Source organism: Saccostrea echinata, unplaced genomic scaffold, assembly GCF_033153115.1.
Source record: "Saccostrea echinata isolate AGI-Se365-2 ecotype Australia unplaced genomic scaffold, CSIRO_AGI_Sech_v1 ptg000057l, whole genome shotgun sequence".
In the NCBI taxonomy this organism is placed as follows: Eukaryota; Metazoa; Mollusca; class Bivalvia; order Ostreida; family Ostreidae; genus Saccostrea; species Saccostrea echinata.
In genome coordinates, this window is record NW_026889806.1 from 5,839,995 (window position 1) to 5,853,885 (window position 13,891).

At 31.7% G+C, this 13,891-nt stretch overlaps 1 protein-coding gene across 2 annotated transcripts; it reads right to left on the reverse strand.

The window, feature by feature from the left end:
* Positions 1–493: 493 nt before the first annotated feature.
* On the reverse strand, positions 494–13,359 carry LOC133174266 (uncharacterized). Of its 2 annotated transcripts, XM_061309346.1 has the most exons (8): positions 13,275–13,359; positions 10,339–10,395; positions 9,355–9,621; positions 6,104–6,190; positions 2,257–2,364; positions 1,941–2,141; positions 925–1,023; positions 494–726 (listed from the first exon to the last, which is right to left on the reverse strand). In XM_061309346.1, the coding sequence occupies exons 1-8, from the start codon at positions 13,284–13,286 to the stop codon at positions 658–660; spliced, it is 900 nt and encodes a 299-aa protein (XP_061165330.1). In that variant the 5' UTR covers positions 13,287–13,359; the 3' UTR covers positions 494–657. The 2 variants fall into 2 exon arrangements, with proteins under 2 accessions (XP_061165330.1, XP_061165331.1); XM_061309347.1 differs by lacking the exon at positions 925–1,023.
* Positions 13,360–13,891: the final 532 nt, after the last annotated feature.

Below are 13,891 nucleotides of genomic sequence, written 5' to 3' on the forward strand. Positions count from 1 at the left end.
GGCACTCAGGGCCATTGAGCAGTGAAGGTTCTTTATTGTGCCAACGCCTACAGTGACACAGGACCTCGGTTTTAAGGTTTAATCACAATTTTCACTTCAAAGTGCCGAGCACTTTTCGAAGAAACATTTGCTACCTATTTTCATCGACTTAGGTCAGTCGCGGCCGGGTTTCGAACTCACGACCTTACGATCACGGAGCGAGCATTCTACCTACTGAGCTACCCTTAGGGTTAACATAAAATGAAGGAATCGAGGTGAAAATCGTGTTTGAATAAGATTTTTTAATTAAAGTATAACTATTTTTTAGACGATTACAGCATAATTAGCACTTCTTTCAAATATATTTAATGAAATCTCTTATAATTAGATCTTTTCTGATAAATAATTTTTTTTCCATTCTATTTTTTTTTACGATTCCGTAAAATAATAAAAAAAAATCAAGTATGCAGTTTAATCAAAAGACAGATATATTTCAAACAAATATTTTCTCTTGCTTAATTATTAAAGAACGATTATTCTTTATGAACAAACATATTATAAATAATAATAAAAAAATTCTTACAATATTTTTTATAGTCTTTGTAACCTAAGTATTTCTTCAAAACAAGCCTGGAATTAATATATTTTAAGGTGTATTTGAGTCAAAAGATTCCATTGCTAGCTCTCTGAAAGTTTCCACAAATGGATCACAAGGATTGTTAAAAGTGATGTTCCGCCAGACACAAACTGAAACATTAAAATATTAAACATTTAAAGCAAAATGAACATTTCTGAACTCTTTAATTTTAATCTATTATGGCATTAATGTAGTTGGAGGGGAGTTGTAAAAGATACAGAAAAAAAACATTTCAACTAGTTGTTGATTGGATTTTTTTTTCAATGACTCATATTATTTTAGATAATGAATAAACTCTAAAATATTACTTCAAAAATAGTTGCAATAATTTCGTATTTATACACGTCGTCTTTTGCTTCCTTTGAGGATGGAATGTGTGAGTTGTTCGTCCAAAGAGATGCACATCCCTGTAAATTTTAAATAGAATTTTCGGAACGACTTGACTTTATCGGTCCCTAGAAAAACGCGCTTAAATAAAGTGTCGCCGTAGGCGACTTCGTTATGAGATCGCGTGAGCAATCGAAAGAAATAAAACATGTGAGGTTTTAAGACTTTCTGAGCCCAAAATCGAATTCTATGGCTAAATATTTAGTTTAAAACTTCGTTTTTAAACGAAGGTTTTAACCTCATTCTCTGGAAAAAAGCAATAAATATTGTATATTCAGTGAAAAGAGACAAAAAATAAATGTAAACAAAACGCGTGCGGGGCATGCTTAGTGCCGTTTCTTTCGTACTTAGACATTTTTTTTTAATGTAAACAAACCAACGAGATGTCGTTGAAGCTGAATTAAGATCTTGCAAAAAATACAGAGGCAACTGAATTTCTTTATTAATCTAAAAGAACCAGACAGTAACCCTAATCTCTCGGATGGTATGCGAGGACTAACCCAAATCTCCCGAGCAGATGCTAGACTAACTATGTGCGAGGACTAACCCTAGTCTCTCGGATGGATGCTAGACTAACCCTAATCAGTCGAAAACTTGTACAAGGACTAACCCTAATCTTTCAGGTGGGTGCAAGACTAACCCTAACCAGTCATAAAATGTGCAAGACTAACCCTTATCGATTGAGTGACGTAAATTTTACGTCATAGTGCAAAGAGCGCGCGGATCTTGCTGATCTGGGGACCGGTATAGTAAAGTCTATCCGAATTTTCGATAATTGTACTAGAAAGTAGAATATTAGTACTTTTTATGTATGTATTTTTCTGCCAAGAGGCAATCACAAGTAAGTTCAGTTTGCTTAAATGTGTGTATGGTTTTTTTTAAATTAAAAAAAAAAAAGAAATTACAAGTCTTAAATGCACCAATGTTTGGTCATTACCTCCTCGTGATACGTCCCTGGAATCACATTGGCATGACATCTAGCTTCAGCTGAAGTGTAGTTATCTACGGTAACATTTTTACAGCAGGCCTTTGGAATCTGTGAGTTTGTTTGCTGACACGATCCTGAAGTCGTACACCACGGAGTCTTATCAAAATCATTTGTTGTACTTGTCACTGGTTTTACTGCGCAACATTTATTCTAAAATAAAAGTTTGGATTGCACTCGTTCCTATGTTTTCGTTCATTGACAAAATATTTTTAAAAAACAGAGAGAGAGAGAGAGAGAGAGAGAGAGAGAGAGAGAGAGAGCTTACCTCGAGAAAAAACAAGTTCCATCTGTCCGATGTAGTGTTCCGGAGTGGGGAAATAATGTCACTTGTGTACAGGGTCTCCAGCTTTTCCAACATATCAGTCTCGTTTAACTATCAAATGCATATTGCTGCTAATAATTAGTCTGCTCATGATAAATCAAATAATTATTTTCTTCTTTATTATAATATTCATTTTTTGTCAATCATTCATCTGAATTTACTAATAACCATAGCTTTTAGAAAAAAAATCAAATCATCTAAATGTTGCTACATGTACTTAATGAAGTAACTAATGGTCCTGGACATAAAGTTATTATGTGCTTATACGGGATTTTGTAGACAAAGAAATGTTGTTTATAATTGGAATTAGAATTTGTCAGTTAATCTTTGTCTTCAAACCAATTTTTTGTGGTTTGAAGCTGTTGTTGGCTATATGGTTATATTGCATTCACAATGATGGCAGATATGAATTTAAAATTCAGTTGCAACATTTTCATCCGAACTAGTTATCATTGATCTTGATTTTTGACACAAACGCGTGACCTATTACCGATTGTTCAGTGCTTTTGAATCCCCATCGGAATTTTTTTTTTTTTTTTTTTTTTTTTTTTTTAGATATTACTTATCAGTGACAAATAAATGAGGACATACTCTTTATTATGAGACTCAAGACAGACAGATAAAGACAGTATAGACGGACAATAAAGACAGACTCTTTATTATGAAATTGATGGTTGAATATGCTTGTCAAACGTGAATATATCTCATATATGAGACGTCATACTGGATAATTTTCTTTTATATTGAATTTCTACTACCTATATCAATGTACTATAAAAGATGCACTAAGGCACGACAAATGATTAAAAACGAAAAATCTGCTGAAATAAACGACCAAAACCCTAATGAAATATTCAAGCAGAACAAAATAAAAATAAAAGTTTAAGGGAAATCAATTATTATCACTGACATAAAGTAAACTGTTCTAAAGAACTCATGTGTAACCTTCAAGAGTAGCAAAAAGGGTGTTTATAATGCCTAGTGTGGTCACTTTCTAAAAATATTTTCATACCAGTACTATTTTTATGTTCCCCTCCTAAGCAGTATACTTTTCTTTCAGTACATAATATATATTTCAAACAAAATGCACTTTACATGAGAAATTCATTGTTCAATAGAGAATATTACATACTAAAATCCATATAATATGTCAAATCAGCCCGAGGGCCGAAGTCTTTTATATTCTATTTATCATATATTTAAAATACTTAATATGCGAGTTCACATTGAAGAATGTTTCGTGCATGTTTATGACCTTTTTCTTTAAAATCTAATAAAGCAAATTTTATTTCTTTGAAAACAAATTAAGTCCACAGATGTTAGTCAAGAATCATTTTACATGTATATTTAAATAAAATCAAGTTAATTAACTTTTAAACTTTAAATAAACGTTACTTCCGGTTTGTTATGGATTTTTGCCCGGTCCGATACGTGATATGGATTTTCAGACCGGTCGTTGATATGGGGTATTGTGACGTCACCCGTGTCGCACAGTGCAGAATCGGTGTATTTACTTCAAAGTATATGATAAGACCTTTTATTACATTTTTAAATATTTCTTCAAAAATCCTTTTACTCAGTCTCATATGTATCTTATTTCTGTTTACGGTAAGAAAAATGAAACTTCATTAAGCTTTACAGTTCAATTACAAACTCAGAGCATGGCTAACATGGCCCCTTGAAAACATGATTCTTAGGATCAAGTGAGTGATGGGTTAGCATCTCCTGTTGATTGCCAATACCTGTCCCGTAATTTTCTCTAAAGTTTCAAAGGAGAAATCCGTAGACAAAAGAAAAAAAATGGCCTGACAATTTGTATCAAAATTGATGATCAGCATTCGAACTGAAGGGTTAAGACCGTTGTATTTACAAAGAGTTGTTGTAACGACCATAGAATTTGCGAAACGGTAACTCTAACGAGGCCCTTTATACGCTTGTAATGTCCACTTACTTGGCCGTAATCTATATCCGTTTAAAAATTGAGCGTCACTTTAACATTCAAATATGTTTGATTGATTGATTGAATGTTGTTTTACGTCCCGTTCGAGAATTTTTCACTCATATATAGACGTCATCATATACCGACGAAGAAGCTTCAAATTTAGACCTTTACTAGGCGCTAAGCGTCATTGAGCAGTGAAGGTTCTTTATCGTGCCAACGCCTGTCGTGACACGGGGCCTCCGTTTTTAAGGTCTCGTCTAAAAGACCTACAACTTTCACTTCAACGAGTGGGGCGCTTGGCGAAGGAACAGTTGCTACTTATTTTTTTACCTATTTTTTATCGACTTAGGTAAGTCGCGGCCATGATTCGAACACACAACCTTCCGATCACGGAGAACATTAAAATACGAATGAAGCACATGTCTGTTTATGATTTTGTATTTCCAGTTAAGTGGACACCCACTCATCGTATGAATAAAATTGAATATAAATATGGATAAGTATGTAAATGTAAATAGGAGTCAGATTATCATTTGCAAGATTGGAACAATACATCGAATAATGATTGCAAAATAACACTGTCGACCCTGCAGATAAGTGTAAATTTCATAAAAATGTATTCAACAACCCAGGCCGGAATATCGATTCCAATTTAGTTTTTGAATTAAAGCGTCTATATTTAAGTGTTTTAGGAAATCCTTAACAGAACACTTAATTAGAAATTATATATATATATATATATATATATATATATATATATATATATATATATATATATATATATATATATATATATATATATATATATATATATATATATATATATATGGAAATAAATAACGAACAGTTCTGATTTCATTCCAGGCTGCAACGATTTTTTTTAAAGAAACCTTTATTAAAAATTTTCAGGCCTATCCAATATGTGTATTTTTCAAGTCTTTCAATCCGCTTACGCATTTTCTATGCACATTACCATGATTATTTAAAGCTTACACTTCAAGAAAACTTTCTTGATAGAATTGGCCAAACTTGATTTAAACAATGAAAAAGAACATGCTTATGAAGGAATGACGAGAGGTCAAGGAAAAAAAGCTTTGCGTGGAAAAATGAAAGAACATTGCAGCTACCATCATCAAGGTATGGTAGAATATGCAATGCTACGGAGCGCACCGATATTAAAATGGACATTTGGAACATGGCTTTGTTTATTTGTTTAACTTCCCTTAGAGCAATTTTAACTCATATTGAAACGCCATCACTTGCCGGTGGAGGGCTGCGAATTTAGACCTGTCCTCGGCACTTTCGGCATTTGAGCGGTGAGTGATCTTTTTTGTACCAGCACCTACTGCGACATGGGACATGGGACCTTGATTTATACAGTCTAATCCAAAATAACAGTGTCCAGCAGTGCTGGAATATGGTAGAGGAAATGAGAGCAATGCTTTGCAAAGATACATAGAAGACACTACTCTCAAACTCACTTAGCTTTGTCCGCAGTTGGGGTTGTTTTAAGTTATTAAATATTGTTGAACTTGAGTGTCCTTATACATCTAAAGGTAAAGCATTAATTCGCTTTATTTAAACTACCACCGGAACCCATTCAGGGACGGGTAAAATGGCGCCACCTTGAATGGACCGATAACACACTTTGTCATTTAAGGTCACAATCTTTTGATAAGCAATACACAAGCAAATTTCAAATCTATATATTCTACATTTCCAATTACAAAGGACTGAAGGTCAGACGGGCAGTTGAATGAGTCCAAGGCAATGTGATTCCTGGTTTGTAGGTGATCCACAAATGTTGCTTTATAATCGAAATATTGAAAATTTATCTTAATATCTAACCTTCACTTGTGTCAAATCAGCCTCACGTCCAATATTATGTGTATAAACAGCTTTTGGTACCCCGAGAATTAAACTTATACCTCCTGTCTGTAACAAAAGTCATAAAAGCATTAAACAATTGACTGTTATCATTAGTCGGATCACGTCAGTAACATTTATTTTTGAAATCTTGTTACAACAAAGGTTTATTCTTCATATCAATATCTTCTCATACGTATTATTAAATAATATCCTTTCAAAATATAATCATAAAACTTATGGTATGCTATGTGAACTCTTACATTTTAAAATTCTTCAACCAAAAAAGTAAAAAAAAAACATAAAAAAGTTTGTTCTCCCTTCTTTCAAGCAATTTATATGAAAAAATATTGAATTAATAATACCATTAATAATATAAAAATAAGGAGCGAGACTCAAAATACACTAGTACTATTTATGTTTCCTTTGTCAATGAAACGCAACAGAACAAACTGGTATCCACACTACTTAGTGATTCTGATAAAAAACAAGACCTACGCGACTTTACTGTTCTGCAGGAGAAAAGTTTTAAATGACAAGGGGAAGATAAAGAACAGTGATCGATTTCATAAAAGCTACAAACAAAACAAATGTGTGAGCAGGGCATAACGGAGGAGTAAGCGTCCCCTGTCGACCGGTCACATCCACCGTGATTTGGTAGACGGAACATTCCGTTGTTAAATTTAGTTTTACAAACAACGGCCTTACAATTGGTAAGAAATATGTCAGTCAAAACGTCTCGGCCAAATGATACGATGTATTTGTAAATTCTTTATTACGACAAAAGAATGAAAGATAATTCTGACATTGATCTACACTAATGATATCTTTGAAAACTGAAATTGTTGAAAGTGATCACTATGTTTCTTAAGTGTTAAATTTGAAGACTTTAATTTGCTAAAGTCATCACTATAATTTGACACTATTCTTACAATTTGAAAACTCTGTATTACTTTATTGATAATTTAAAACCTTGATAGCTTTATTTTTAATTCAAATGTACACGTTTTAAAACCATCCTATACAAACATTAAAATTCTAAGTTATAAATGTTGCAGACAAAGTGCAATGATGCTATTATACCCCATCAACAGATATCTTTGGTAAAAAGAAAATCTGCCAAACTGGATAATGTATGAAATATGAAATTAAATTAGACTTTTATTAATGACAGGAATGTATTAATGTGACAGCTTTGATACCACAGTGAAAACTTTGATTTACTATAGAGATAACTTTTAAACTTTGATTTAATATAGTTTACAATCAATTAAATAACTATAATTTACTAAAGTATTTTTTTGTTAGGGTGCCTAAAACATGGGCCAATGGTGGAATAAATAATAATCTCCAATATCTACATGTAGTGATGTTTAAGATGCTTATTGTAATGTAAGATTAGAAACATTGCCTTGCCTTTCTTGAAAATGAATTTCATACATATCCCTATATAAAAAATGTTCTTTAATCTTTTTTGTGGTTTCGCTACATGCCTGGGCCATTACTTGCACAATTCTGAATCTGTACGTTTTCTGTATTAGTATGAGAAACCAGCCTTGTTCTTCTTTTGATGATGTTTTGAGATAATTTCTCTTGTTTAGTTTCGTGTTAAACTTTGATCCATTATTGTGGCCGCACCCTACCTCCTGGAGCAATGATTAGAACATATTTAATTCAGCAAAAACATACGATGTTAGCATAATGATAATAAGATGAATTTGATATCATTGACAGCTGCTTTTTCAATAAAAATGGAACTCGTAAATTTATTTACCTTGTCATTGGTCATTTGCAAAATTATTTTGTTAAAATACATTCTGATTGTACACACAAGTGCTCTAAAGTTGACCTTAAAAAGATGCTTGAGTTTCTGATTGACAATATCTATGTGGTTTTTGGAGACCAGGTCTTTCAACAATCTACTGGAATTCCGATGGGTACCAATTGCACCCCGTTATTAGCAGACCATTTTGTATCTATATGAAGGAGAATTTGTCCAAAATCTTATACGTGAAAAGAAGAAAACACTTGCTGTGGCCTTCAACTCGACATTCAGATATATCGACGACGCATTTGTTAATTAGCAATGGTTATTTCTACTCTTGTCGAAACGATATATCCCAATGAGCTTGAGATAAAAGATACCACAGATTCTGACACATCTGTTTCATATTTGGATATTTTACTTGAAAAAGATGTTAATGGTAATCTAACAACCAAGCTTTATGATAAACGTGATGACTTTAACTTTTCAATTGTCAACTTCCCTTACTTATGCAGCAATATACATTCATCACCTGTATAAGAATGACCATAGCCTTAATGTTCTTGACACAAAGTTATTTTTAAATAGTTTTACTTGTAAAATTCCTAAATAAAATTTACTTTCTTTTTGTAGCCCCACGCTTCCATCTTAGGCCATAAACATAACAAAATTTAATAAACACTGACTTAGAATGTATGCATATTAATATGAAAAAAAAAAACATGACCTTGGTGTTCTTGAGAAGAGATAGGTAGAATGTTTTCTGAGACATTTCCGTAAAAATATGTATCCACTGATGTTACTTTATCCCAGAATTTGAACTAATCTTATGGTCTACTATGTCATGAAGCTTTTACACGAGTTTTATCTATTCCGATCCATTACTTTCTTAAAACACCTCTCTTCGGTGAGAGTGCTTCTGGCAGATTAGTTGATGTTACAGGGATTTCAACAATCTCGTTTAAAGTCGGCATTTCGTTAATTTTGTGGTCGTTATAATAATCTTTTTAGCAAATAGAACCTATCATTAAGTCGTGTTTTGGCAAGAGTGTTTCATACTTATTCTTGAGCTTTTGTTTTGATACTGAATTTGACTACGGAATGTTCCGTTTACTGATCAATACATAGGGCTCACGGCGGATGTGACCGGTCATCAGGGGATGCTTATTTCATCTAGACACTTGATCCCACCTTTGGAATTTCCAGAGGTCCATGTTTTGTGCCCTCCTCAGATATTTGTAAAGTTTATAGATTTTTTTTAGATTGATCACTATTCGTTATCTTGAACTTTTCATTTTCTTTGAACAAACTGTATTTTCTAAAACCAAAGAATACTCTGGAACAATTTAATTACAAATGTCTAATTATTCTTGAGAAAAAGTCAAAAATAAGTTAACAGACAGACGAACGAACGACAACAGCCTTTAATTCAGTTACTGTAGTACTTTAAATGATAAAACAGACTTACGATGCCAATCATTATTACAAGGGCTAATTGGATATTTTGAGCCTTGTATTTCACTAAGCAAATCGTCATCACAACAAAAGTGACTATAACAGCTATACTGTTACAGATCGAGAATCCTCCAGTAATTATAATTGCTTTCAACGTATTTTTCTTTTCTGTAAATGAAAGCTGTACACCCAATCCTTGGTATTTCTTTCGAAGGTCTGATATTGGATCTTCGAGTTCTTCTACATTCAAACATTTGTTGATCGTCAGTCCATCCAGAACCTGATAAAAATTTTCTTTTCTGAGAGACTAAAAATTATATTTACCATCTTGAAATTACAGTACAATCTAAAAGGTATAAAAATAATCAATGATATTTAATACTTGTATGATTAACTTAAAAAAATTCAAAATATTACTTTTAATATGAATTCAACTTTTCAAATTGTTGTATGTGAAAGGTTAAATTTCCCTGTGCAATATAATTTAATTCTGGTTAAAACGCGGTATTTAATTAAATGAAAAATGTACTTTATATTGTTTAAATTGAGTTGCCTACGTCTCAATGACTTGTGCCAAAAACGTATTGATCCGCCTGACGTTACATTTATGTTTTGTACAATTTTAAGCCAATTTTGAGGAAAAATCAACTTTTTTTCTTACACTGAATGAATGAAAATTAGATTATTAGGAATGAAATTAATAGCTACGCAATTCATACGGTATAAACTGGGTTGGAAATTTACTTTATAAACCGCTTTGCGGTTTATAAAGCGTATACTACCCCAACCCAGTAAATACCGTATAAATTGGGTAGGTATTAAATTCATTCCTTAAATAAAAGTTTGAACTTTTCTTCTTTTTCAAATAAGACTTCCTTTATTTAATTTATGAATTTACTGTAAAACAATGTTATTAAATGAAGAAGTGTTTGGAGGCATTTGACCCAATATCTTGAAACAATTAAGAAATTGTTATATTATCATGATTATCACTTACCAGCAATAGGATATTCATACAAGTATTCATCATCATAATACCAATCGTCACCTTAAACTGAAACATATTTCAATGATTTTTTTTATAGATATGCATATCAATATTTTGAGATATTGTTGAACAGCAATTCATTTCATTTCATTTACATATCAATTCATTTCATTTTTAAAGAAATAATTCGTCAGTGTTTTTGTTTATTTAATCATCATGTAAACCTATTGCAAAACAATTTTACAGTTTTGTTGATGCTTTATAAATAGAAAATACACGGTGTAAAATTTATTCTTTCTTCAAATAGCAAAAATTAGATGAAATCAGAATAAAATTCTTTCATTCATATCATTCCTTTCTTCATTCCTTTCTTCCACCCCTTAACAAAGTTCAATTCACAAAAAAAAAGGAAAGGAAAAGTAAACACGGAGTACATACATACATACATACATACATACATACATATATATATATATATATATATATATATATATATATATATATATATATATATATATATATATATATATATATATATATATATATATATATATATATATATATATATATATATATATATATATATATATATATATATATATATATATATTTATATATTTATATATTTATATATATATAGAAAGATAGATAGATAGATAGATAGAAACTGCTCGGAGTGGTAAGTTACTGTACAGAGAAAGACTCAACCGCTAAGTCGTAAATAGCCAAAAACACTTGCATATTGATGATGACAGATTTGACAACACATTTTGTAATACCACTTGATGCACGCGAGATATACGCTTATTTTGTCAATAATTACAAACAAGTTGCAATCTTTGTAGGATGAGGGGAGTTCCATAGAGTCTGGCTATTGCAATGCCTAAGTAAAGAAATAGGCAACAAAATGTTGTCGTGCAGTTTGTAAATTACTTTTCTCCTTATCCTGCCAGCTGCGTAATTGCCACTTCATTAACACTAGAACAGTTTTAATACAATACTAGCACAAGTGAATCATATTCGTTATATTCACCAAAACCTGGAAGAATCCGGTTTTGTAAGCTCTTCAACTTTTCGTTTGTGCTTCTCTCACATGTGCCCGTGTGCGTCATACATGTATGCATAAATTTTCCATCATATGTGAACGGTCCAACGGAGTTTGTCAAGACTCTCTCGCAAACAATCAAATTAACCCACTCGACTGGCTTCCGTAAAATCCACCCTTTTCTCCAAACTCCAAAACAAACATCTGTGGGACTAACTAGACGGTAGAGTATGAATACGTCGAAATGCTAAAGCTTCCCTCGACAATAAGGGCTGTCATTTCCTAAGGGTTGAATAATATTCCCATGAGAAAGATAACTGTACTGATGAGCTCTTTGCAGATGATAATCAAGGATGTGACAGATGCGCGCTGCAGGCATTGGATTTTATGGGAATTTTAGGGTTACCGTCAATTGAGATTCAATAATTCTTGAATTATTCAGTTAAAATCAAATAAGATTTGGTTACCGATGTGTTTAAATATAAGATATCAATTCTGAAAAATACATTCGGAAAAAATAACATTAAATCACCTCAAAAAATTACCCTGCGTTTCTTTTTTTCAGTATATTAAGATATGCAGTAATAAAACATGGACATTCCTCCGTGGCCATAACACCTTTGTAAAGTACTTATGTCATATAAAGATAGGAAGCAATAACCTTTTTCTTATCAGAAGAATATTATGTAACAAGTAAAAATGTGAAAAGAATATCTTGTATTGCACCCATATAGCTAAATAAATCTTAGTTGTTAATTATAAATATGGTATTCTACCTTGATTTACAAAGTTTACATGTTAATCCGTATGAATTTGTTCACTTAGAAACACCGAACTTTGAAATGCAATGAGGGAGGGGGGGGGGGGGGACTAAATCTTTTAATAATATTCCCTGGGTAATTGATCATTCATTAAAAAATAGGTAAAAGTTTTACAGTATTGATTATATATTGAAAAAAAAAAATAAAAATAAGAGTTGGAATGTTCAATGTAACTTTTTATTTCATTTTCAACAGTGAAATAGGTTATTTATTTATCAAATTAAAGGGATATTCTGTCACAGTGTGAAAGAATATCAAAATGATATTCTGTCAAAGTAAGACAGAATAACATAAACGTTTGAAATTCCTTTCCTTCAAAAAATGTTGAAAATATCTTGAACGATAGAGACGGAGACTACCAAACTTTTTCCTAACATGTTGTTGAAATTGTTTTACGTCTCAGTCAATCAACTTTGACGTCAAAATGTAGGACACTGTGTTACAATAAGTCAGACAAAGAGAAAATCAAAGAAAATGTAATAAAAAGAAATTCAATTTTTTAAAGTTGGATATGGAATTTAATTCACTCGTGAGACAAGATAATTAGATATTTTCATTCGTTCTTCGCACTCTTGAAAATATCAAAATATCCTGTCCCACTCGTAAAATAAATTCCATATCCAACAACAAAACATTGAACACCCTCTGTTTACATGTCTTAGATCAAATCTTAGTGTTTACGATTACCAATATTTTATTTCAGCCACACTACAAAAGCTTTATATTTAAAAATACTTCTATTTGAATTTTGCCATGTCAAAGTGATTGTAAATAGGCATAACAATGGCGAATTGAAGATATAAGGTTATTCCTGAAAAGACTTTATAAAATATTATGTCCATAGATAATTCTTAAAACAAACTGTAATTAGTGTTTATAAGACTAAGTACAATCCAATCACTTCATATGACCATATTTTTGTGATAAATGTTCTTCTTTTGACATAAATCTAAAACCAATAAAAAAATATGTGAACGGTGATTTCCTTTTCTTCCCATATATAATCATATAATTTTAAATCTATCATGAAGATACAACTTTACTATGATAGGACGGATAACTTGATTAAAGAGTATTACCTTGAGAAACATCTTGCTTATTTTAACGATGGTGTTGCCGAGACTTTGATGTATTTACTTTTTAGTTGTCTTTTCTGTTAAACCTATAGAAAACAAAAACAAATAATTAAAAAAAAACATACATGGCCTGCCTCCATGATAAGATGGCCGCATTATCAAACCGGACTGGTCCACTATTAATTGTAATCATGAGTGGCCAGGATATAATGATAATGAAATATTTAGAACATTATCCTTCAATCCCCTATAGTTTTTCATTTATAAACTAGATGTGTCGTAAAGCCACGAATGCCACTACAGGCAGCCAAAATTTCAAATTTCAAATTGTAAATTGCACATTTGTAGCCGAGATAATGATAAGAAATTGTGAATTTTAAAATCTTTTCCAAGTTTAAGTGGGGTATCTGTAAAAAATAATCGGACTAGGACAAAATCCAAACTTTACCTTTATTTTTGGTAAAATACCTGCACATGCAATTTCAACCTTATACATCTATCCCTACAAAAGTTAGAGCGCGGAACCTGAAAATTTCCTATTTTATTCTAAGTTCAAGAGGGATATTTCTGTCAAAATCATTGGACCATGACTAAATTTCAACTTGACCCGCGTATTCCTA

Coding starts and splice junctions, on each gene's coding strand:
- LOC133174266 (XM_061309346.1), bottom strand. Junction 9,622..10,338: donor GTATGAATATCCTATTGCTG/GTAAGTGATAAT, acceptor AATTTTTATCAG/GTTCTGGATGGACTGACGAT. Junction 2,142..2,256: donor GGAACTTGTTTTTTCTCGAG/GTAAGCTCTCTC, acceptor CTTTTATTTTAG/AATAAATGTTGCGCAGTAAA.